Source organism: Bombus pyrosoma, linkage group LG8 (assembly GCF_014825855.1).
Source record: "Bombus pyrosoma isolate SC7728 linkage group LG8, ASM1482585v1, whole genome shotgun sequence".
NCBI classification, from domain to species: Eukaryota; Metazoa; Arthropoda; class Insecta; order Hymenoptera; family Apidae; genus Bombus; species Bombus pyrosoma.
This window is the reverse complement of record NC_057777.1, coordinates 4268404-4293808: the sequence shown is the minus strand read 5'-3', so window position 1 is coordinate 4293808 and position 25405 is coordinate 4268404. Positions and strand designations below refer to the sequence as shown.

At 37.0% G+C, this 25405-nt stretch overlaps 3 protein-coding genes across 4 annotated transcripts in view; 1 reads left to right on the top strand and 2 right to left on the bottom strand.

The window, feature by feature from the left end:
- Positions 1–6283, bottom strand: part of LOC122570363 (GAS2-like protein pickled eggs) — a 90323-nt gene extending 84040 nt beyond the window's left edge. The window contains exon 1 of one of the 2 annotated variants that reach the window (XM_043732568.1): positions 5840–6283. The gene's annotated coding sequence lies outside the window, so the exon portion shown is untranslated. The remainder of the gene's footprint in view (positions 1–5839) is intronic. The other variant, XM_043732569.1, reaches the window with a different exon arrangement.
- A 964-nt stretch (positions 6284–7247) lies between these two features.
- On the top strand, positions 7248–15956 carry LOC122570364 (coiled-coil domain-containing protein 112-like). Its single transcript, XM_043732571.1, has 6 exons — positions 7248–7488; positions 7650–7753; positions 7879–8145; positions 8488–9130; positions 9262–9483; positions 9543–15956. The coding sequence occupies exons 1-6, from the start codon at positions 7268–7270 to the stop codon at positions 9586–9588; spliced, it is 1503 nt and encodes a 500-aa protein (XP_043588506.1). The 5' UTR covers positions 7248–7267; the 3' UTR covers positions 9589–15956.
- On the bottom strand, positions 10505–24261 carry LOC122570362 (nipped-B-like protein). The gene is given in 5 exon segments (XM_043732567.1): positions 10505–16145; positions 16147–16236; positions 16238–22715; positions 23637–23737; positions 23843–24261. Coding segments are annotated over 3 exon segments (6420 nt in total). The 5' UTR covers positions 22357–22715; positions 23637–23737; positions 23843–24261; the 3' UTR covers positions 10505–15934.
- Positions 24262–25405: the final 1144 nt, after the last annotated feature.

Here is a 25405-nt window from a genome sequence, read left to right as displayed (position 1 = left end):
TGGGACATCTGCACTCCATCCCTCGCTACCTGGCAGCCAACGGTCAAACTACAGTCTTCCCGATTCTCAATAGACCCAAGGACCCACCATAAAACGTTAACTTTTAGCTTCATTGTCTCCACACATGTTTGCCAGTCAAATTGCTTGTCTTGAAGAATTTTCTAATCCTATAAATATTTTAAGCTTATGGCTGGGTCTTGGAAAAGTCCTTGGGTTTATTAGACGCTCTTAAAAATCACGGAGAAAGCGGACAGTCGCCGGATGGGAAAAGCGAACATATGTCCATCGAAAAAGGCTGTCTTTTCCTCAGGAACAAAATCACCCCCGCTCTACGTTGGCAGGAGACTTTTTCATATCTTGTTCATCAGAGTGGGTCATAACCAATCGGCATCGCGGATCGTTACCCTTACAACGAAACCGCGTTCTTCGGTCAAAGGCCACACCCACACCAAATTTTCCTCCGAGACATCATAAGAGCAGGGCAGTCACTCTCGAGCAAATGTTCAAGCAGCCATCAATCTTTCTTTACCAAGTCTTCAACAGTGTTCGGTCGATCTCCAGCGAGTCTTCAGTCGTGTTCAAAGAGTCTTCAAGAAGTCAACAAGTCGAATACAGTCAGTCGATATCATCATACGCAACGATACGAAAAGAGTCTCAGGTCGTACTCATTCGTCGTTGTCCGTTCAAATATTTCTTCTTGTATAACACCGAAGTTGTTGGATCGATTATATATGTCGGATTAGCATTATGATTAGGGTTGGGGTTAAAGGGGCGTGAAACGAACCTTCGTTATGGTTAGACTTTGTCGTTATGCAATAGAGAAGATGTTGACGAATGCAAACACGATTGTTACAGATATCGACAAGTAACCGTGGTAATTAGATACTCGAGATGCTAGTGACAATGATTCTAGGTTCGATAACGAATCCACGGTCAACAGGATAACTCTTTATTAAACGTAAAATACTTCAACACGCAAACACGTTTAATGGGACGCTCTGTATATACTTCTCGATGCGTAACTCTTCAAGGCGATCGCACGAATAACAGACTGATGGAATTCTTTCCAGACTTTTCGATTGCGTTCGTTTGTTATATATTGGTCCGAAGCTTCGAGAAGGTTCCAATCGCCGTTGCTAGGCAATCTTTGCTTGGAGTTTGATTGTTAATACAACGTGTGTCCCATTATATCGACATTCCCAAGGAAAATGTCCATCCCGTGACCGCGGCTACGTTCGGCGACCAGTNTGTGTCGCCTCGAACCCCATCCCTATATCACAAGTCTCGAACAAAATACAATGAATAACAATCGTTTAATTACGGCTATAGTAGAATATAAATTACAATATTACGGAATTCCCATAGTTCCAAACGGGAGGCTCCAGTGTCCTTCCATCTCCGACATATATATAGTAACCTGTTAATCGCAGCGTTATTTCAATTAATCACCCTTATTATCCTACAAGAAATAAGGGATCGTACGATTCGTGGTGTCGATTAGTCAATCGTAACGGGAATTTACGACTCCCGTTGGCGCGCTTCTTCGAGATCGCGTGTCCCCGCGAACGTGCGAAAGTTCAGCAAAAATAAAGCCTACGATATCTCGCACTTTAATCTAAAAATAATTTCAAATGAAAACGCAAGAAGAACAAAAATTTACCAACTTACTAGATTACTAAAGAACGAAAGAAGGAAATAAATTTCCTAGAAAATAAAAGAAATATTAAACGTTCTTCAGACATAACTTAAAAAAGTCAACCCTTTAGATTTTCCATGCTGAAAAGAAAACCTTTGATTCTCCCTATTCCCTGTCCATAATCATCCAAGAATACCATACATCGGGTTCCCCCATCGTCAAACACTGAGCAAATTACCGCACGCTATAGCGCATCAGTGATTCATCATCCACCGTTTAGAGGCGAATTTCACGGAGGGTAAGCAAGCAGCTTTCGAAAGATGCGCCGGTCCTCGATTATGGCAAAAGTGCATCTGGCGAGCGTATCCGAGCGCCTCAGACTATCATCCGACTATCTCGGCTGTTTGTTTCGCGTTTCCATCGCGCGAGATCTCGCCGAGAACCTTTGTCCTCCCTTCTTCATCTCGATTTCCACGACATCGAACATCATCGAGAACTTAACCTCGAGTCGAGAATTCAATAAAACTAGTCGTCGCATCGATTGTCGGATAATCGGTTTAAACGGTGACGAGGGTGGACGCTTTGGAGAGACATGGGGATGAAAGGGGCATGGAAGAATCAACCCCTTCTGGTTTAAGACCTACGATAGGTGTATCTCGATATAGATTTTTCAAGTTCACGCTTTTTTTCTTTCGGGTGATTTTTTTTCGATATTTAATCTATGCACGAAGAGCCAACTTGTTATTTATTGATATTTATTTTGATTGATATTTATATAAACGTATTATATGTACATAGGCGATCTTCCGTTTCTTTCGGGAAGAAATTTTGAATGTGAATTTGAGTTTCGTTAACGTAGTTTTTTGGTAGCAAGCGGGTCGGAAAATCACGGGAAAATATATCAGGTTGTCCGGAAAATTCCTTTCGTTTCATAAGGTGATAATAGATGAACAACAATTTCTGTTTTATATTATTTTATTGAGTTAGGTATTTCTATTATTATGTTCGTGCATTAATTCAAAAAATATTGTGCGTCTATTATTTCCTTATAAAACGAAAAAAGCTTTTCGGACAATCTAATATAAAACAGATTGCAACAGATCCTAAAATAATTATAAGAAAGTATAGGGTGGCTTCATAGAAAATGCTATGAGCGCGAAATAAATCGAAAAGAAGAAACGTGAAATACAATAAACCTTAAAGAAGCAAAAATGACAGAAAAAGTTTGAAGAACGTTCGAAAGCTCTACATCACCCTGTAAGTATCTAGCCGTTAAAATTTGTTCGAAGAAATCGAAGAGAATTTCGAAAACATATAAAAAACTAAAAGAAAGAGACCTTTTTATAAACCCTATGAAGAAATCTCGAAAGAAAACAAGCTCAGTCAGTGAACTTCTCACCTACGATATCTACAATGTTCTACAACATTTATATAAAACCTACAATATTTACGAGATCCGTAGAAAAAAGCAACATAAATTAGAATTAAAGTAAAACATCGATATAAATCTCGACATAAATAAATAAACCATTTTCCACGACCTGTGTTTACTTTACATGGGAACGAAGTCTAGATCGTATTACCGATATAATGTATCGCTGCTATAGACAAAGCCTGACGACTCCATAGAACGAGAATTCGTGATTAAATCTGATCCAAACTGTAGAGATCAGCGCTACATTCGTTGGAAAGAAGTGTCATTGCGTGCGGGATTTATTTGTTCGCCTAGCTGCACGTTGATACGTTAATCGCCTCATTTGCCTTTTAAGCGTGTTTTTTTAAACGCGCTAAGGACAGGTGAGTCAGCGTCGCGCTCTCGGAAAATTTATTAAGACTTTTAAGGTAAAGCGACTTAAAAATAGACGTCAATAACGATCTTGCTAAGGATACAGAATGTTTCCAGCATAAATCGCTATTAAATTCGGCGTTATATATGTTCGATATATTCTTGAAATATGTCGTTGTTATTTATCGTCGTATTATTTGTCTCAATATTGTTTATTGCACTCTCGTTTGTTATCTGAGCGTTTCATACCTGAGATAATTGTATTAATCGTGTAGCAGGTATTATAATCTTCAAATATAGATCATCGATTACTCGAGGATATTTTATCGAATTTCCATTCTATCGCTTAATATTTCTCTTGCAAGTAGACGCACGTTTCGTGGAAAATATTTCAGAATAAAAAGTTCGATAACTAATAAGAAAATGATTTAGAAGAAAGACAACGAAGAAAATAACAAACACGAATAATATTTGTTTTAATACGCTGATATTTCACGTTCTTAATGAAATCGTTGTTGATACATATTCTTATGATTTATATTTAAAAATAAATAACGATAATTTAGGAAGAAAAGGATTATTAATATCGAACGAAAAATTCGGATTATGACAATTCTGTAATTCGAGGCTGCTTAAAATCAAAGTTTGCGTTTGTTATTAAGAAAAAATTATCTGGATGTTAGAACAAGCAACACCTAATTGCTTGTTTGACGATCAATCACGCGTAACCGCGAAGGCAAACATTTGCCGCGCTAAATCAATAAAAACGTTGTTCGACTGAGACACCTTCGCGGTAGCGTGTCTTTTTCGATTAGATCAACTCTGAAATAGTATCCTTAGACTATAGATCGATATAATAATTTATATTAGTTTAGTAAAATTTAGAGTATTTTATATTAATATAAATCACTTTGTATTAACGGAAAATAATTTTATTTTGTATTCTACGTCCGCCGTGATGAGCATTTCTAGTAAAAAGAAATTAAATTAAGAATCGCAAAATTAAGTAATCCAGCCCTGAATTATTATAATCCCTAGTGGCCTGATAATACCAGTTCAGACGTTAAGAGCTATAACGTTGCATGTATTTAAAGCACTATCATCGAGAAGCTTATCGTCAATCTCTTTTCGCGGCTTCCAAGATAATACGAAAAATCGCTGACCTGTCCCCGCCACAACACTGTTCGATCCATCAAAATTTTGACAATCTATGCACATATACGTTCAACGTACACGAATACTACTCCATACTTCTTTATTCAAACTCTAATACTATATTACATGCATTCACATCGTATAATAAGCTATGATCGCATTATTCGTCATAATATTATCACATTGAACTATGTATGTATATAGAGTGTATACGGTAGGAATTATTATATTTTGATCTGACTGTAATCTTAGTAATCAGTCAAGGTTTCTAATGATTTACAGAAATAGCTAACAGAAAATCAAAACAAATAATAATAAAAAATATAATTAGGTCAAGAATGGTCGTAACAAAAGGAAACACGTAGCAAGGTTAAATGTTAATGGGTTAAGAAATACCACTTAGTTAGCTTCAAAGATACAAGAGGAATTTTGTTGCATGTTTTTTTATACTTCATATGCATAGAATATTGTTTGAATGAGAATATTTTGAGATTCATATAAGTGGTTATAAGTTACAGTGCTTACAAGAGCTATGTGTTAGGTTAGGTAAATTGTTACATTAAACTAGTTTTAAACGCAATCTTTTTGAAATGCTTTCTAAAATGCTTAAAATGCTTTCTATCCTAACACGCAACAGATATTCGGAACGATTTATTTAATTAATAACAAACTTCGATATATCACACTTCGTGTTTTCTTCGATGCTTCTGTTAGTGAAATTTTTAGATACTTTCAAAGATTATTTCTTCTAGAATATATTTTTTAGTAGAAAGTCAACATTTTCACTTGTCTTTTGAAATGACTAAAGAATCATATACCACACGCGTTCTTGAGAATATATTACAATGTAACATAAAAGTTGTTCATTTTTTCTCTGTTAACACTTCTACCAATTGACAAGATTTTTCCAGACATGCTTTCGTAGATAACGTTTAATAACTCCGCCATTTTGTCATTTTGACGAATAGAAATCGAACTGAAATGTTTTCTAACGACAATCTCAATATTTCGTCGAATAGCTAAGTATGTATTTAAGATCCAAGAATGTCAATTTAATCTATCTTCTTAGACCTATAAGATGACACGTCTAAAAAAAACCGTTGTTAATTTGACGATCGACTGCGACCGTTAAATCGAACGACGCAGCTGACCGTTGCGCTATGGAACGATCGCAAGATACATAAAAAAAAAACGCGGGACAAAAAGCTACAGCGCAATACTGACTAAATAAATCAATAAACACTTGATATTTTCTCACTCACCTATCAGTCGTGTCCACAAAGAGGAAACCTTCTTCACGTATCCCTGACAGGCACACGCGACAGCGAGTGTCGCATCGACGAACGATTTAATCCCGAAATCGTCTCGATCAGTCGCGCGCGAAACCGCCAATTATCATCAAGGCGATCGCGACGTATCGTCTCGAACTAGTCCTGTGTTATACGATCGATTCACCGAACATCAGCGGAGTGACAGTTCTCACTTCGATACGGTACGATGCCACCGAGACAAAAGCTCGATAATTGCCAGGCCAGAGGATACGTCCGTTTCTGCGCGTTTCTGTATCATACAATTTTTCTTTCTGTCGCGTCACGACGATTTGTTTTCAATGCACGATACCGTTCACACCTTCAAGGGGTGCACTCAAACCCCGCACTCACGCGTCGCGTCCCAACTAGAGACTAAAGCGCCTAGTTACTCTCCACCCGTATAAATGCCTCGCTGCAGCGTGAATGTAGTCGTAGGTTCGGGAGCTTGGAAGGGAATATTGTCGCTTTCTTCCGTTAGGAGACGCCATGGTGTAGCTTATGGCTCTGCCAGAGAAATGGTGGAAGAGTGGGAGATGTAGGTAAAGAAGATCTAAGAATTAAAAGAGTAATGTTATCGACCGTGGAAAACTGTAGATTCTAGTAGGTACTGATTTTGGTAGTTTATAATGTCAAATGGGCAAAATATAACTAGAAATGGAGATAACATAAAAAATTAAGAAGGTTGGTTTTGGTAAGTGCTTACTCGGACGAGGTATTTGTAAAGATATTTTTTATCCACAGTGGTTAAGTAAATATGTCAGATTTCTTTGTAGCTTATGAGAGATAATTTTAACCCATTAGAAAGTTCATTCCAGTTTAAATTCACATTATTGGATTCATATTGCAATCATGAAAAGGTATCTAAAAAATTTGCTCAATACCTTTTTTGATTGATTCCACAATATGTAGATATTTTAACAATCTTATAGGTATTAATTATAATATAATATGCATTTAACACGATATAACGTACGAACAAAATTTTTTCAATAATATTGTGTAACTCTAATTAATTGATTTTGGTAAGAAATTTGTTATCAGTAATAATTAGTAAAAAGATATTTACTACTCTATAGGGAAAATTCATGCACCTAACATCTCAATCACTAATTAAGAGACAAAGTCCACGTGAAAACGTGATTATCAAGGCTACCGTAGCTTTGATGACTACTTTTTCGTCCGAACGACAGGTGCATCGAGTATATACGAAGTTACGTTATGGGGAATCGCTATGGAAACCCATAAAATGCTATAGTCGACCAATGGAAGTTGAACAAACCTTGCTTCATGTACTTTGACGTTAAATGTCAAGCTCAAAGGGTTGCTAAAACCAAGTTCTCAGTTCAATTAACGTCCATTTACGGATAATTAATTACGTCAATGAGCGCCAATAGCGGAAATAGTGTTAAAATGAAGTACGATACATCGAAGAAGAAAGTGACTTCCGCTCAAAGAGATTTATACATCAGACCACTATTAAGGTTGAAACAACAAGAAGATATTTTTGATAAAGGACTTGTTGGTGCGATTGAAAACATGAAAATAGACCCGAATTTGTTACAGGATATTATAAATGAACACAAGGAATTGTCACTGAAAAGGTATTTGGTCATATTTTACATTAGCAAATTTGAATTAAGATTCGAATTTTCCCATTCTTAAATAAAAGATAATTTTTCGTAGTACAAAAGCAAAGGAAAAGTAACAGAAATTTAATGACTCTTAATATTTTGTGCATTAATATTAATTTACTATTTGGCAGACGGAACTTTTTGAACACGATGTACAAAAATATAAGAGATATTACTTCTGAATTGGATTCTGCGAAACATGTGGCGAAAAATCCAGAAGATTTACAAAAACTAGGTAAATATCATAAATATTTCGCAACCATCTTACTATTATGTTTATAATAAACAATCTAGTTAGAAGATCAATATATTTTGCAATAATTTTGTAATTGTAAGACCTTTATACATATTTTCATTTAGATGTGAACACGTACAAGTCAAAATTGATCAAACTTTCGCAAAAAATGCAGGATTTCGAGAAATCTTGCCCTCTTCAAACATTAATGGAGGAAGGAACTGCATTAAATACTGAAGTACATGAATTCGAATTTAATTTAGATAAATATGAAAAAGCACAGAAAAATGGGACACGTTTATCGTTATTATGCAAAAGTAGAATTGAAAATAGACAACACAATACAGAATGCAAAGACATAGACGATTTTCATGCTTTGGTTGCAGCAACAGGTAACGCAATAGTTTGTTGAACAATTAGAAAATTAATTAACCTTTTTACATTCTTTAGATCATTTTTGGCCAAATCATAGTTTTCTATAATTATTATTTAAAAATTCCTTAAATTCAAGGGAACATGAAAAGATTATTGTTGACACGCTTGACTTCTTGTTTCAATATTATGCTAAAGATTTTCTTCAAACGTTAAATGTCCTTCTCTTGATTAAAACGAAAATGGGACTGAAACATAAAAAGATTCGAATATCGCAGGAGTCATTTAAGGCACTCAGAAAGCCATTTAAATACTGGGAAGGTCATTACAAAATTTTCTAAATTTCTCTAAATATGTAACAGGACACACAGAAAATTGGACCATGGAGGATCATCTATTTTTCTTAAAAACAAGAAAAAGGTGTGGAAATATACCAGCTCTGGTTGCAGCGATCCAAAAAAAGTGTCCAGATCTATCTACTGAAATTATAGTAAACCACGAGGCGTGGTACAAACAATACACAGATTTACGAGAAAAACAGAAGGCAGCAGTGAAAGAATGGCGTCAAAGGAGGGAATCAGGAAAAAAGAAAAATATCGACGAAATAGATAAAGAAATCGGGAATCGTTACGAGGATGAAGATTTTCTAAATGAAATCCCCAGAGAGAAAGCAACATGTATTTTAAGAAAAACGAAATCGTCTACAACGGAGACCAGAAGTACCAATAGCAGTGCCAGTTCGACCGAAAGCAAGAAAAAGGAATTGATTAAAAAGTGGAAAATGGAAAAAGAAAATAAGCGTTTGATGGACGAAGAACAGGTAAAAATGCAAATGAAATTGAAGAAGGAAATAGAGCAAAATAGGAGGAAGAAGCGTAAAGAGAAGATCCAGGAAGCTCTGGAACAATATAAAAAGAAGAAATCTTTGGAAAATATTTTAAGAGAAAGGGATGAACAATCTAAAGAAAAATGTACATACGATGTAACTTTGATCAAAGCATTTAGGTAAAATTTATGCAGAATTTATAACAAATTCGAACATAGAAACAAGACAAAAAGTTAATAGAAATTGAGTATATAAATCTGTATAAATAAAATTAAGTTAAACGAATAAAAGACAGAAATTATGTTTGCAGAGAACAAGACAAAGAGTTTACTAAAAAAAGAAAAAATTTAATTCTACGTTCTAAGAAGCCAAACAAATGCGAATCAGTGAATATAAGAAGGATAGAGCTCGTAGAAGCAAGGAGCTATTCAACATTGTTTGATACTACAAAAGTTTGGAGAGAGAAATGCAGAGTGGAAGATTCGACAATGCGTTTTAACGAATTGCAATATATCAAGGACGTCCCAAAAATGTGAGTAACCGGATAAATTATTAAACTGTTTATTTATTTACATATGGATGGTATTACAGGTGTATCCGATGGAGGAACGAAGAATCGGAGGATCTAAAAATCTAACAAGAAATATATCGATTAAAAAATGTAAAAGACGTTAGTATAAACGATCGTGTTATCGTATGCCTAATTTATTGTATATACTCGTACAAGTTTTATTGTTTACGTATAACTTGGTAACTAACGCGACTCAAAATACGTATAAATATACAATTTTGTCATTGATAAACTTTACATCATCTTTTCATAACTTTTAAAACAATGTCCAGCAATAAATCATGCAATTTATGATAACCCGAACGCAACTTAAAAGGTGTCTATCTTTTACTTAAGGAAAGTACAATTATTTTCATTAACCCTTTCATGATCGATGTTGCGTTCCGACGAAGTTTAAATTTCTTCCATCGAATTCTAATTTTACTTTAAAAATCAAATTTCAATTTCAGTGCGTTAAGCCTTCTTTACAAAAGTATTAGAAAGAAATGTGCGTTCCTAAAGAAATATTCGATCCTGAAAGGGTTAATCGATCAATTCTTATGTGTACACATATTTAGGAAGAAAACAAATGTTTATGGCTAAAGAATATACGATATGTTTCCCATTACTCCTCCGCTAATTTAATATTGTAATTTTTAATAAATTAACCAACCGAGCACACTTCTAGACCGACGAATCTTCAGCGCAATTTCTGTATAATAATCTGCGTAATAATCATACTTCAAGGTATTTACAGTAATTGTACTTACTTCCTGTTCGAACTTCTCCCAAACTCCGGAATCACTTCATTAGAGCCGAACGAAATCTCGGTATCTGTTTTGTACTTCGTTTCCGAATCGGTATACTAAAAGTATATTCTCCTATAGTAACAGTCTTTCATAGGAAATGATCCACGAACACGGCGACTCCATGAATATAAGCAGTAACGAGGACAATCCCTCGTGATCGATCCGCCATCGACGAATCACTATACTCCGAAAAATTGTCATTTCTCTTGTTTTATTTACAATCGCTAAAATCTTCGAATTACAAATAGCCTGTGTGGTACTTGTCGGCAATCGGCCTCGAGGAAATTCGCGCGATCAAAAGCGACGCCGTAAGTGTCAGCTATACAAATCGATCCGCCCTGAAAAATTATTTCAACGTGTTGGACACATTCTGAAAACGCGACCTCAGCACAACACGACGCAACGTTACGAGTTGATGGATATATCTTTTTTGGAAATTCTCTTTTTGATTTTGAATATTTTTCAAACTGCGAAAAGCAAAAACGCCATATCGGACGAGCGCGAGAATTGAGATAATGGAGGGCAAGAGGAAATGAACGAAATGAACGATTGATATATACTTAAGTTTATTTTTCTTTTACGAACGTACCGGTTTTCTCAGACGATGTACATAATAAGTTATGAGTAAAAGAGCGTTGGCTTTATCCAGGACCGTCAATTTATTCGATTGCTCAGAATGAACTGTTAATAATTAATTAACTAATTAATTAATTGATTAACCCTCTTCCCTCACCCAAACCTCACGTTACCTGAGCGAACGCGCGCGCGCGCGCGTGTGTGTGTATCTGTGTGAATATATTGAACGTTTAAACAAACATACGTAGAAAGATCGGAGAGAACGAACGAAGAGAGACAAACTTAAAGAAATATATAAGTAAGGACGAAAAAGATGATTTCCCGCTTCCCTATTCCGGCCAGTCGTGGATAATACCAATTCTCGACGATTTTACTCAAATATATAATATACTTTCTATTAACCTTCTGTTCGTTAATTCGATATTCTTTTTTGTAGATTTTTTTTCTTCCTTCCTCTTCGTCTTTCGTTAGATGACCAAATACAAAAACATAGGTGATACAATATATATACTATATATATATGTATAATGTTATAATACAAATGTGCCTCGTACTGTGCTGAGTACGGTATATCAATCAAATTCGACGACCGTTCATAATTTATATTTTATCCTTCTGTTTGTTCACGTATTTTCTTCTTCTTTTCCTTTGTTCACATCCTCAGCTACCCCTTTCTCGCAGATCATTATGAGGTATCATGCTCATTATGATCATTATGATTCACAATCACGCCACCTACCATTCACATCTTCGCTCTGTTACAAATTAGACGTCACGCTAAGCAATATCGATAATTCCTCCGATTTTCTTTCTCTTCGAGCCGCGTATATATACACACATATGTCAGCTTACATATATGTGTATATATGCACAAAGAAATATAACCACTTACAATTCGTCTCTCTTCAATAATTGTATACCGTTTCTCTAGAAGTTTGTTACAACGAACAATAGAACGTTTAATTGAACGCTTTCAACTTTCCACCTTGCTCATTCATACGATCATATTTCTCCGTTGTATTCGCCTACACAAACACACACACGCATACTGCATTCATCCTCACGTTCCCCTATTATCCTTCATCGCAACAAGCATTGTAGGACGATTGACGTTTTTCTTTCCCATTGTTCGCCATTTTCTTCCTCGTAACCCAGCATCGTCTTTTTTGTTTTCTTTTTTTCTTTTTTATAATAAATATGTACACACTTGAACATTTGTACAGGTCAAAGATCTTCCTCCCTACGATTAGTTTAGTCACTTTGAACCTCCCGTCTAACAATATTTGTCATCGATATCCTCACACGCAGCGCCTCGTTCAATCTCTCTCTCTCTCTCTCTCTCTCTCTCTCTCTGTTCCAACTCTATATATCCTTTTTCTCTTGTGCAAACCATAGATGCAACAGGTGTGTGTGTTCAATTGCTTTTTTCCCTCTTCTTTCCTTCCATATCGCTTTTTCCTCTCTTTCTCCTTTCCTTTCGTATCGATCGATCGAGCAATCATGATCGATCGAAAAGTCCGTGACGCTAATTTCAACGAACGCACGACTCTTGTCCTGACGATCGAAAACTGTACGTATCCCTTTCTTCGTTCAGGGACGCCAAGAACAGCGTCGAATCACGACGTCCACGAGCTATTATTTCTTCAAAACTTCGACGCTCGGTTAACTTATTTACGAGTTTCTTTTCTTCTAATTTCTAACATTGCACACGGTTCCGGGACGGCAAAGAATCGGGACACGGGATCGATCGTCTTCCGGCGAAGAATCGCACCGTTGAAAGACACGGGCGAAGATGAAAGGGAACGCGATCGATGGGAGCGATTCGTGCAAGTGTATAAGATTTCTGTTTCGAACAAACCTTTGAATTTTGGGTTTCTAAGGATTCGCGACGGTTTTCGAGAACGTTCGACTAACCTAAGAGCAAGAAATGCACGCGAATTTTTAACGTCTCTCATTTCTATGGTTAAGGAAATTAATTTGATACGTAAATGTAAGGTTTCATAAAACGAACGAAATTTTGTTAAACGTTAAACGAAGAAAAGAAATGAATTTTTGACAAACAGGATTCGCGTACATTCCTTGCGAGCATAGTTGAGACTCTTAATAACTAATCGAATGAATTCCATACTCCTTTTACTGCCAGATTTATTGATGAGATATAGATGAAGGTACATCTGGGCCCCAATAAAGTGCTACTTTAAATCGAGATTAAAACGAAAAAAGCGTATGTCACCTAATAGATCATTCTGCTCGCGATCGTTTGCCAACGTTCCGTGGACTAATGTTTATTGTTTGTTGAACAGCTAACAATTTTCTGTTTTCTTATATTTCTTTTTCCCCCTGTATAAATGAACGACCAACTTGTAAATGCAACAATGATTGACAATGATCGTAAAATGGTAACGTTCTCGCTATAGAAAGTAAAAATCTCTAATCTTTCTCTCTTTCCATCCACGTCTGTCGCAATCTTTCGATCGTTAACCAAGGCTCGCGGCTCATGCAGCTACTCATCGATCGATCGACTCGTTTCCTTCGTGCACTTGCCTCATAGGGACACAAACGTTTCAAGCTAGCGATCTAAAGGATATGGACGATGATATCGCATGTTGGTTCCCTTTCGACGAAGATTCGATCGGGTGTCGTGTGATTAATAACTTCTAAACGGCTCGCTAACCAGATCATAGACCTGGAATGTGCATATATGTACGTGAATGTATTGAATATAATATTCGACCATCCAGGACTACGAGATACCTTCAACTGTTCCGTTTCGATAATGTTTTTATGTCGATGATGGCTGATGGAATTCCTATAAACGTATAAAAAAGACGAATTATACCGCGACGCACCTGCCCGCGCTTCAATATCGCTAAAGATCACAGTTGCGCGGTCGATTTTCTAGAATTAGGGACAATCGATGAGAATCTCCTTACGTTTACACGCCTTAGATTAACGCCGTTACTCTCGTTCCTGGACAGTCAAAATCGCATGTGCTGCGATTCACGAAGAAAACGAATCCTCGAAGAGCTGCCTGACCCGTCGAGGATCTTAAGTTCCTCCCTCGATCGCGCGTTTTTACAGGTCTCCAATGTTCTTTATTCCCAGCCTCTTATCTCTCTTTGTTCTTTCGTCTCATTCCACCCCCATCCCTATGAATAATTTCGTTCATTTTCTCATCGAAAGTTACTAAATCCGTTATTTTCCTTTTAATTCTTCATCATCCTTGTTCCTCTTTCCTTTTACTTTTTATTCTGCACATTTTTTGTCTTCTGTTTTTATTTTGTTTACTTCTAAGCTTGTATAAAAACGATAGTTTTTTTTTTGTTTATTCAATTACACCAAAAGACGAGCTGTGTGCATAAAGCAAACTATATTGGGACAACATGAATTCTGAATAAATACTTAATATTACAACAAAATTTTAAGTATTCTTTCGTAATGTCATCACTATATAGTTTGTAAGAAAATAAGATACTTTACTTGAAATTTGTATGTACAGATATTACAAACAACACACTCTCGTTCGCTTCGCTCTCCCTCTCTCTCATAATACATAGGCAATGTGTTTCTGTTTTCTTTCATTTTGTTTCTTTTTTCCTCTTTTAATCTTTTTTAACTAAACGCTTCTCTATAATACATTACTGTGGAGTAAGCCTAAATAAATCCATTTTTCTATGCGGTTCTTTCTTTCTCTTATGATTTTTTTGTTTCCCTTTGTTGTTGGCTTTCTTTCTTCCTCGCTGTTTTCCCGAGTTTTCTTTTGATTTCGTATCTTTTTCTCTCTGTCGTCTCTTTCTTCTTTTTCGAGATTTTGAAACAAAAATTTACAATACCAATTTTCTTAACGTCTTCTTCACAAGTTTCTTCCTAAAAAAAAATTCAAATCATCCCGAGTACTGGCCATTCTGTTTTCCTATCTCCGTGAAAAGAAAACTAAAATCTCGTATCAATGTTGGTGTTATTATTCAATATTATTTACAATAACAACGTTTAGTCCAATAATGCGTGATGTATTCCACGAAAACGTTACAACTCGGGTTCCGTCTCTTTGTTAAATTAGATACTTGGTTCGTGTTATTTCACCATCGTTTTAGTCGATTCTATCAAAATCTATTATTTAAATTACGATTACGCACATAAACAAACTATACAATTTTCTTATGTTAATATACATAGAGAAATTTCTTAAATTATTAACTGTAAACAAAATTACTTTTTCTTAATTTTAAGTTAAGTTTCGAGAATTGTAAATAAAAATTCTTCTTTTGTGGTTACAATTTAAGTTTTGATAACAGTGGAAAGAAAAGGACGAAAACGAAAGTAAGTTTCATAAGCAATTTTTCCATTTGAAATATGGGAATTGACGAAATCGACTCAAATCGGAACCAAGTTCCTCCCCCTCTAGTCACGTGATCGAAATATTTCGAACGGTTTAACGCAGACCGAAAAAATCTTAATACGTGCATCCACCACATGCCTTAGCCAACAGATAATTCTAATAGATCGTCTCGAGATGATCGAGCGTTAAAACCTCTCTTTCGTTTGAACTCTCTCAATCTCGTTCAATCAAACTATGTCGCAGAGAAAGATCGCACGCATTCCCGCAGAGCACCACAGTCCTCTGTACACACCAGCATCATTTCTAACCCACATTTTGTATACTTATTATTTTGTGTTTAGTCTTGCTAAAAGTTTTAATCCACTCCGTGATCGATGGGGCTACGTCGCGATTTCAGAGCGTCCGGCACTGGTATTTCCTATAACATCAGTGTCATATATATTTATATATATATATATATATATATATATATATCTTATATATTTTTTTCTCCCCCTCTCTCTCTTTCTCTCTCTTCCTGTACTCGAATTCATACAAAAAAAAACGCAAATAGAAGAAAAAACGGAACGTCTACACTCACGGCCGACAGGAAAACGCACCAAGAAAAAACGCCGCACACACACCAGTACGCGCATCAGCCACTTATTTTAGAGGTTCTCTACGCAGTATGTAATATGTACACGTTGGACGCGGGAACACACCACCGCACTCACACTAAAAAGTCAGGATCACTGTAGTCTTCGTCACTCTCGCTGCTATCGGAGACTCTTCTCCTTTTCTTCTTTTTGTGTTTCTTCACCTTCTCGGTTTTGTGCGCCCGATGTTTGCGGTGTTCCATCGTGCCCTCCTGGTGGTTTTCATACATCGTTAGCTTGGACACATATAACGCCGCTATGTGTAACGCTGATACGATGTTTATGCGACGCGTGGACCGGCGTGGAAACCGGAATGAGTCCACTGGCGGTCATCAAGTTCACCGAATTGATCGGATGCTCGATGGACGAATTACATTACCTCGCTTGCATCTTCTTCCGGTTCTTCCAAGTCGAACTTCAACATTAACTGTTTGAAGTCCAAGTACTCTTTCACTAGCTTCCTCCTGCCATCGGAGTCGAGCTCAGCGCTACTCACTCCCTCCTTCAGTCTCTGCAGAGTGGCCTTTGGTTTGAACAGCAGATTGCTCTTACGGCTCACCGCCTTCTCGTACACCTTCGCTGCCTCTGTCGGCGAATATTGGCCGATTTTTTGGTCAGAGAAGCCGTACAAGTCTTTCAAGTGCTGCCTTAGAGTGAGCAACAACAAGAAGCCTTGGCTGGCAGTAATGTAGTCCCTCAGCAGCGTCGTGTCTTCTGGTAACCTCGCCAGCAGGGCCTCTTCGTCCTCTTCGTCATCCTCTTCATCTTCTAACACTGATAACAACTGGTCTGGTCGTGGCTGTCCATCCGGTCCAATAGATGCATGGGCCTGATGTTGCTGGTGTTGATGGTGGTGTTGCATCTGAGATTGACTGCTGCCTTCTTTTGGTAACAGCGCCTCTTTAAACGACTGCACCAGATTTGTACCAGACATTGAGATGATGATATCAATGTGATGGATGATGAACAGAGGCTCGTCTTGTACTTGATATGTAAAATAAGCGAGATTGTCAGCCAAATAGAGCATCTGCGATAAGCTTGTCTTTGCAGACTCATCGAACTGCTTCAGGAAGGACAAGACGATGGCTCTCCTCTGTTGCTTCGTGTTCCTCAGAATGGTATACAGGAACCCGTTTAGTGCACCAGGAAACTCGCCATCTTTTACTCGCATTCCTCTTACCGTCATGTCGTTCTGCAGGATCTTCTGCAACCGGTAGCTCAGCTTGATGCCTAATTGCGATTTCATATGAATGAAGCCCGGATATTTCTTCTCGATGTCCTGAAGTTGCTTGTCTGCGCTGTGACTCACTGCCTTTTCGCAGTCTGTGCTCATGCAAATCAGGTATGGAACTATTTGGACTGGATGAACTAGACCTTGGGCCAGAATCAATTGGATTACTTTAAGTGCTGCGTGTCTAACGCTGATATTCACGTGCAAAAAAGATTCTAGGATCTCTTTCACGTATAACTGGATCACTGTGCTAGCCATTCCTGATGATACGTCCCCCATTTCTTTTAGATTTTCCTGTTTGGACATCTTCGCCCATTCCATGTCCTGTTTAATCATCCTTTTGTCTTCCTCCTGCAGATAAACCTCAACATTATTCAGCACTTGAATCCTCATATGAACCAACGCGTTTTCTGATGTGAGCAAATGATGGTACAGTTCCTTTAACTCAGGAAGCAACATAAATTCGTAATGACGGATACATAAAGAACCAATAGCGGACAGAGTAAAATGTCGAATATCGTCATTGTCCAGATGCACGAAGTAATTTAATGTTTCGAATACCTGATCCTTTATATTTTCCGCTAATCCCTCGATCACTTCAGGGTCGGTAAAATTGAAATGTCTGAGCAACAAGCCAACGGTGAATAACGCTCTCCTGACAAAAGGCCGATACTTTAAAAGCATAGGATTTGTAGGGTCTTTCTCGTAAAAGGATTTGTACTCAGTCAGATGTCCGTAATATTTCTTAAAACAGTCTCGTATTAATTTAAAATTTCTGGTTACATTGTTCACTATTGAACCTAAACAAGAAAGACAGCTAGCCACGACAGATCTATCGTGTTGCAAAATCAGCTTCACCGAATCCTCTTCCAACTGTGCTAAAAAAGTCTCGCTAGGATGTTCCATCAGTGGCACGACTAACTCCAACGTGTGAGCTACACTACTGATGATCTGATAATCGCCCTGCGTTTGACACTTCAAGCTCAAATAAGGCTGTAACGTGATCGCGTGATTGACTAGCAATTGCGGCCGTATCTTAGCAAACAGATACAAGGTTGTCAAACAAGCGACCAATCTTTGAGAGGATCCTTTTTTCTCAGACTTTTCAGACTCTTCCAGGTTCGTCTCTTCTAATCGAAGAACGTTTTCAATCAAGCAATCAACAATCTGTTTGCACGCTGTCAACAATGCCTTTGTGGGCTCGGTTTTCATCTTTGTACTATCGTCTTTGTCTTCCTTGGGCTTGAACAAGCTAACCAGCAGCTGTTCAAACCACTCCAAACCCATATCTTTACTAGCTGCCACAACATCCGTGATATTCATAACCTTCCTTAGCAATGACTCGGAATCTAACGTGGGACGTTCTCTGACTGGTGTGAACCACATATTTTGAAATACCTCCATTACCAATTTTCTAATACCTTCCTCGTCGTTCACTCGTCTGATCATCTTCACGCAGATCTCCGGGATCTTGGGGAAGTCAGGACACTCCATGCAGATGTCCTTGAGAATCTTGATTACGCGCTTACGAACGCTAACGCCAGTATCAAGAATTCTAGCTGATAGCATGTCGTAGTATTTATCTATTAATTCGGGCCTACTTAGTACAAATTTTCCTACCAGATCGACGGCCGCCTCGCGCACCGACGTCGCATGGTCTAGAAACGAATGCTTTACACCCAGCTGCATGTCCACTCGCGCCAAAACGCTTGGATCCGCTTCAACGATCATCGTCAGGCACTTCATCGCCTTCGTCCTGATCGCTATAGACGACTCTGTGAGCACGTGTAAGATCTGCTTCAGGTATCGATCGAAACTCTGCGAAAACGGCCTTTTCGAAGCGAGATACTGTGATATCAGTTCTGCTGAATTATAATCGATATAGGTCTGAAGAATATCCGGTTTCGTGCCAGTGCTATACGGCCTTATTCTACTTATAATGTACTTCTTTTTCTCTTCTATGATTCGGTATGTTTCTGAGTACTTTTGTTCGTTATTGTCGTTTTCGTCGGCATCAGGTTCATCTAATTCTGATTTTGATTCCTGATCACTCGTGTGGTGCTTGTGTTTCTTTTTCACTCTCTTCTTATGCATTTTCTTACTGGGACTATTCTTTACCTGACCAACCCTGGATTTTTCTAACGCACAATCTCTATACCATTGTGCTAGATAGAAATGGCGGGCGTAACCTAAGGCGGAGTCCTTGGTTCCGTTTACAGCCAAGTAGTCCAGGAGCACTTTCTGTAAAAAACCCGTCCGCTCTTCGTCCTCGCTCAAACCTACAATCTCTTTATCTTTCACCTGGTCATATTCGGAGTCCTTTTGCTGTTCAATCTTGATGTCCTTTATGATCTGATCAATAGTAGATAGCTTGCATTGAGAACTTACCGCGTCCTTCCTTAATCTGGCTGCGACAACGCCGAGGTAATCGATGGAGGCTACCCTGAGCGCCATATCTGAACTTTTATTAGAGAAATGACCCACCAACAAGTTTCCAAGTAAACTCAGAAGCAACTCAGCCGCTGGCCATTCCGGTTTGTTGACTGTGGCCAACAGATCCTGCACAAAATTCTCGAACAGTGGCCTGTAATCAATTTCCTCACCTTTGCTGCCGCATTTGTTCAGGAACACCGTTAAAAAATTCCCCGCTATTCTGGTGGCGGTTTCGTACTTGTTTATGATCAGGACATCTGCATCTACGTAATTTGTTTTTTTCTCTTCCTTCTTCTCTTCATCATCTTGTGACTTCTTATGTTGTGGGAGTACATTTTCGGGTAAAACAACAACGCATTGAATCAGCTGTAAGACCAACGCTGTCAACATCTGTATGTGATCTTCAGAATTTAACCTGTAAGTTCTTAGACTCCTTTTGCTGCTAGGAAGTCGAGCTATAGACGCCAAAATATCATCTAACAGCAATCTCCTATGCTTCTCGTACTTGGTAAATATTATCGTGACCAATTTTAAAGCGCTCAATTGAAGATCACTAACAGATTCAACAAAAAATGGCGCGACACCTAATGTAGAGGCATGAAGAACACTAGTGTCTGTTAGAACCTGGATGTTTAATAGTTCAGCAAGAAGACCAACTAATTCGTGCATTTTGTTGTATACTTGAAGGATACTCTTCTCACGGACTTCTTTCATATGACCTCTTTTCTTACGACCACTAGAATTATAATTGTCAGTCTTGTTTTTTGTGTCTATTTTGTAAACCGGATCGAATGAAGGATAAATAGTATTCTGCAATTGAAACTTCATGAAAAGCACTATTCTATCGATCACGTCTTCCAGGTAGACCATTTTTGGCATGTTGTTAGACGTCATGATGTGTAATGCAATTAAAGATGCATCCACGGCACGTTGTACTCTCTCCATGGCCAGTTGTGTCCATAATCGACTTTCATCAACATCGTCGTCCGGATCTGCCAACGGAGACACCTTGGCTCCATCCCGAATGTTTTTCTCTAAAATGTTTAATAGTCTAACCAATCTATCTGCTGGAATTGACTCCATTGCTCCTAATGCTTTCAATTTAGCTGCTTCTGTGCATAAATCGTGTAATTGGTATTTAGGAATTAATAATTCTGGAGGCACATCACCATCATCATCCAATTCGGCATTAGTTGCTACGTCTTCAGTGTTTTCAAATATCGTTTCTATGGTTGTGTTGAAACGTTGATAGGTATTAGTTTCCATCAGCTCCTCCACGCTAAGTTTAGCCAATACAGGAACGAGTTTCTTTTCTACTTTGCGGATTTTTGGTTTCGTCGGTGTAAAAGGTTCTTTCTTCTCGTCTTCGTCATCGTCATCTATTATCCTTTTTCGTCTGCGCGTTTTATCTTCGCTCTTCTTCCTCTCAGCTTTCTCTTTTTCTCTTTGAACCTGACGCTCTTTCGCGCGTGCTTTGAAATATTTATTATTTTTACCGATTTCTTCCTCGCTATCAGACTCAGACTTTACATCTTCACGATTAGAAATGCCCATCTTCGCGGCCCGACTTGGCGACTTCTCAGCAAACGCAGTTAGACTCTTCTGCATCAAAGCTTGATCTGCTAAGGATAGTCTGTCCAACATGACAATCGGCTCTTTTAATTTCTCCGGCAAAGAAACGGGTATTTTCATCCCCTTTTCTGAATTGTTGTTCTGTTGGTGCTGTATTACTACTGGCGTCGCAGTATTTAATGTATTTACCATATCGGTGGTGTCCATGCTTGGATAAGACGTGGTTTCCGTTGTAGATAACAGATGTTGCGTCACATTATCCATGCTCTGCTGTTTTGCTTCGATATTTTCTATCGGTATATCAATGTCAGGAAGACCTGTGACTGGATCGAGTAAAAACTGCTGATTTTCTTGCACTGTACTATCAATGTCCATTGGTTGATGATTTCCTAATGGATGATGTACTTGTTGATTCATCATAGGATCGTACATATTTTGCTGGATATTAATAGGTTGATGTTGTTGCAAAGGTATATTAGCACGCATAGGAGATGCCATATGCATATTATGTTGAGGTGTCATACCAGCCATATTGTGGTGTTGAGGTGTTACATTACCGAGAGTTGTTAACGGCGTCCCAGGAGAACTCATATGTGCTGGAGAATACATATTTGGTTGCGGAGTCATGTTGGGTAGAGGGTTTATGCCGGTAGGCGGGGGTAGCACTGTTCTAGCAGCAGCAGGATGAGCTGGACTACCTTGAGGCGTTTGTCTCGACCCTGAAGAACTCGAGTAGGATGGTGAAAATCGTTCGTAATTAGCGGATGTTTGATTGGTATGCATCATAGGTGTGCCTTGGGCCCAGTTTCGTGGTGAATTGTATTGAGGCCCCTTAAACACATGCGGATTTATTTGTAAAATTGCCTTAAGTAACTCCGGCGTATTTTGCTCGGTTTCCAAAGGCTGTTCTGCATTCGCATAATTATCTTTCAGCTCAATATGATCGGATGAGGTTTGAGATAAAGATAATATTAATTGCGGCACTAAGTTTTCATTACGAACACTTAATAATATTTGTGCTTCCTCTGCCACTCTTGGATGAAATAAAAGGGACTTGTTAGTTAAAGTCTGAGGCAGCGGTGTTGGAAGGGGCATTTCAGGTAACAAGTCAGTAAGACTCGCAATACCAGCGAGAGTTGTGATTGGCACACTCGGTATAACCCCGTTCATCTTGAATTTGACTTGTTCTGGCATTACAGCCTGGACAAAAAATGTTATTGAAATTAGGTCCAGTGTCCTTATATGTACCTTGAGGTTCATAGAATTATCCAACGTAACAAACACAGCACTGACATATTAGAAAATGTCTTGTTCACAGTATATGATAAATATAAATCAACAGAACATATCTAAATGCACTGTTTCCACGAATGCTTAAAGAAATCATTGTTAAAATCTTTACACTAGCATTTTCAAGGCATTCCGACATAAGAGATCTTTCACTGTCAAGGAGAATTGTACCTAACGCTTATTAAAGAACACTAGCACTAAGGCATATATTGGGAACTTAACAAAGTCTCTTTTAAGTTCCCATGATGCAGTAGCGATTATCAACCAAATTTTGATGAAGCACGTGGATCCTCCAACAAACGGTCCATTGTTAGCAATAATTTTTTGTTCTGAAACAGACATGTAATAAATATAATGGCATTTAAATTATTAATTTGCCATATTTTATGTATATAAATTAAATCTATATAAAAAAATAACATTTCAAAGCAATGAATAAATATAAATACTTTTGTTATTATTTCAATTTTATAAATATATAGTATGAAATGTGCAAATAGGTATATTATTTTGATAAACAATAAGGTAAAATTAATCTACACTTATGTAACATCAAATTAATGACATACTTTTATTAAAAAATATTAATTTCAGATAAATTTATTTTTCAGACCTATATTCTATAAAAATAATAAAAAATCAATTTAAGTGGAAAATAGGATATTAATACATTATTATACACTTAAAAACATTAAATATTAACAAAAAATAAGGATCTCTCTATAAAGGTTAGACTAACTACAAATGATTTTCTGAAAGCTAAATAAAACAGAATTTAAAAAAGTTCTGGTTTAAATTTAAAAAATCACATTATATTCCTATTCTGCATAACTTACAACAATATTTCATTCATATTAATTACAAAAATAATACTATATTGTAGCTCTATATATTTGTACATATATATATACATATATATGCATGCTAGAATGTCATAACAAAAATATAATCAAATCAATTAAATCATTTCTAAAATCAGTGCAATATTTTTCACAAGTATCAGCATCACTAATGGATTCAATATAACACATTCAAACAAGTCCACATTAACTCTCAATTAAGATCAGCGATCAAATGAAGAAATCGCTTCACACGAACAATATCAAACGGAAGTGTCATAGTTTCTCAATATAAACCACCTTTCCTTCAATGATCCTGATCATTTGTCTCGTTGGAACAATTTTACAGAAAGTATTCGTCTAACATAAAATGACTGATCCACTATCACCACATCAAGTTGTTATTATTACCTCCAATTGTTGAGTATCTACCATCCAACATCATACATATGATAACATGGCCTTAATCAGGTTGCTACAGGCTGGAAATCTCCCAAGTATGCTCAAATCCACTAAATAATAGAATTGCCATAGTCAGTGATGGTAACTGTGACGATCGTATGTCATTTGATAGATGAAAACAAACATTGGTGGAAGTTTTGTGTCAATTGCCTTACCTGGCTATCCAACAACGATTATTTATACTGCAGAATGCGAGTAGTGAATGGAATTTTGGCGGGAGGCGTATCGATATCCAAGATCCCAGTGTTGTTCGACGCGTGGAAATCGTCGGTATTTACACATTTACCAAAAACAACGACTCAGTTCGTGCGAGTCTGTACGAAAAAGTTTTCGTCGTGAAACGATATTCACTCAATTGTCATCCGTGGTTCTGGCCTATTTGGTTGGACGGGTTTTCTCGTCGATCACCAAGAAATGCACATCGATTCGTGGCGTGTCACGATTTTCACTTATGTTTCTCGCGGTACCGCGTAAACATCGCCATGTCAAAGGAGATCCATCGCAGTGAAAACAGTATTTATAGTGTGAATACGAGGAAAACAGACACAAAGGCGTCCATTTTGCTCAGCAGCGAGTTAGCGGAAGTTGCGTAGTAGATACAGGCTAGATACAGGCATACCGGCGCTACGGCGTCTTATTTCGAATTACGATGAACCGTTCCCATGAAAGCGATACTGTTAATCTGAATATTCGAACTTTTATTACATATATATTGCAAGATACATATGTTGCAACATCATTAAGTATTCATTTATGCTATAATATAAGTTTTTTTGGTAGCTCTTGTTAGATAATAATAATTTTTACGCAAAAACAGCTGTTTATCTTATAAATGTTACTATAAGATGATATATAATTCATATGAGAACAATTATTCATTTACTTTTATTGTATTTAAAAGATTTAGTTATTAGTAATAAAACGGTCAAAAAAGTAAGTTTGGAATTTTTTTATACATTAAGCGTATGTGAAATGTTACGTGTTCGCCTTTATATGATACACATAATGGTTGTGAATCTCTTCTAATATTTCTGGCACGAATTTTAAATATTATCAAGCGTTCGAAGTAATAAGTAATAGTACGTAATTCGAAATTTAAAAATTGTTTTACAATTTCGTTCAATTTATATAAATATATATATTAATATATATATATTTGTATAAATATATACAAAATGTAAGAAAGTTATTTATAAAGTTTATCATTTATTTGAAAATCTGCGTAACAACATTGTGCTGTTCACATAAAAGCAGTGCAGTTTATCCAAATTTTGTGAATTCTATCAAATATATTTTATGTATAAAATATATACACATAATTATATTCCATTATATATTACTAGTTAAAATTTGTTTCGTTTTATCAAATAGTTGTCCAAAAAACAGTTGGCAGAACCTTTGAAGCACATCCGATACTGTATTCAATGACCTAGCAATAGCAATAAAAGTGTTCGTAGGTGACGCCACTAGGCCTTTTAATTATACAACTTTTTGATAATTAACATCTAAAAAGATATATTTCAATTAATTATCGCTTTAATTAGCTGATTCAACATTGACATATATTAGTAGATTCAATTGCTGTTCTCAACATATCTGAATGCTCTTAAATAATAGCTAAGAATCGATTGTATAAACAATTAGTTATTCTTTCGATACTATAACGAACAAAAGTATATAAAAAGTAATGGAAAATTTTGGGATATTGACACGCCTTT

Bases quoted from the DNA above. Each gene is read 5' to 3' on its own strand.
- LOC122570364 (XM_043732571.1), top strand. From the start codon at position 7,268: ATGAGCGCCAATAGCGGAAATAGTGTTAAAATGAAGTACGATACATCG. The intron at 7,754-7,878 runs GTAAATATCATA...ATTTTCATTTAG, and splicing joins AGAAGATTTACAAAAACTAG to ATGTGAACACGTACAAGTCA. The intron at 9,484-9,542 runs GTGAGTAACCGG...ATGGTATTACAG, and splicing joins ATCAAGGACGTCCCAAAAAT to GTGTATCCGATGGAGGAACG.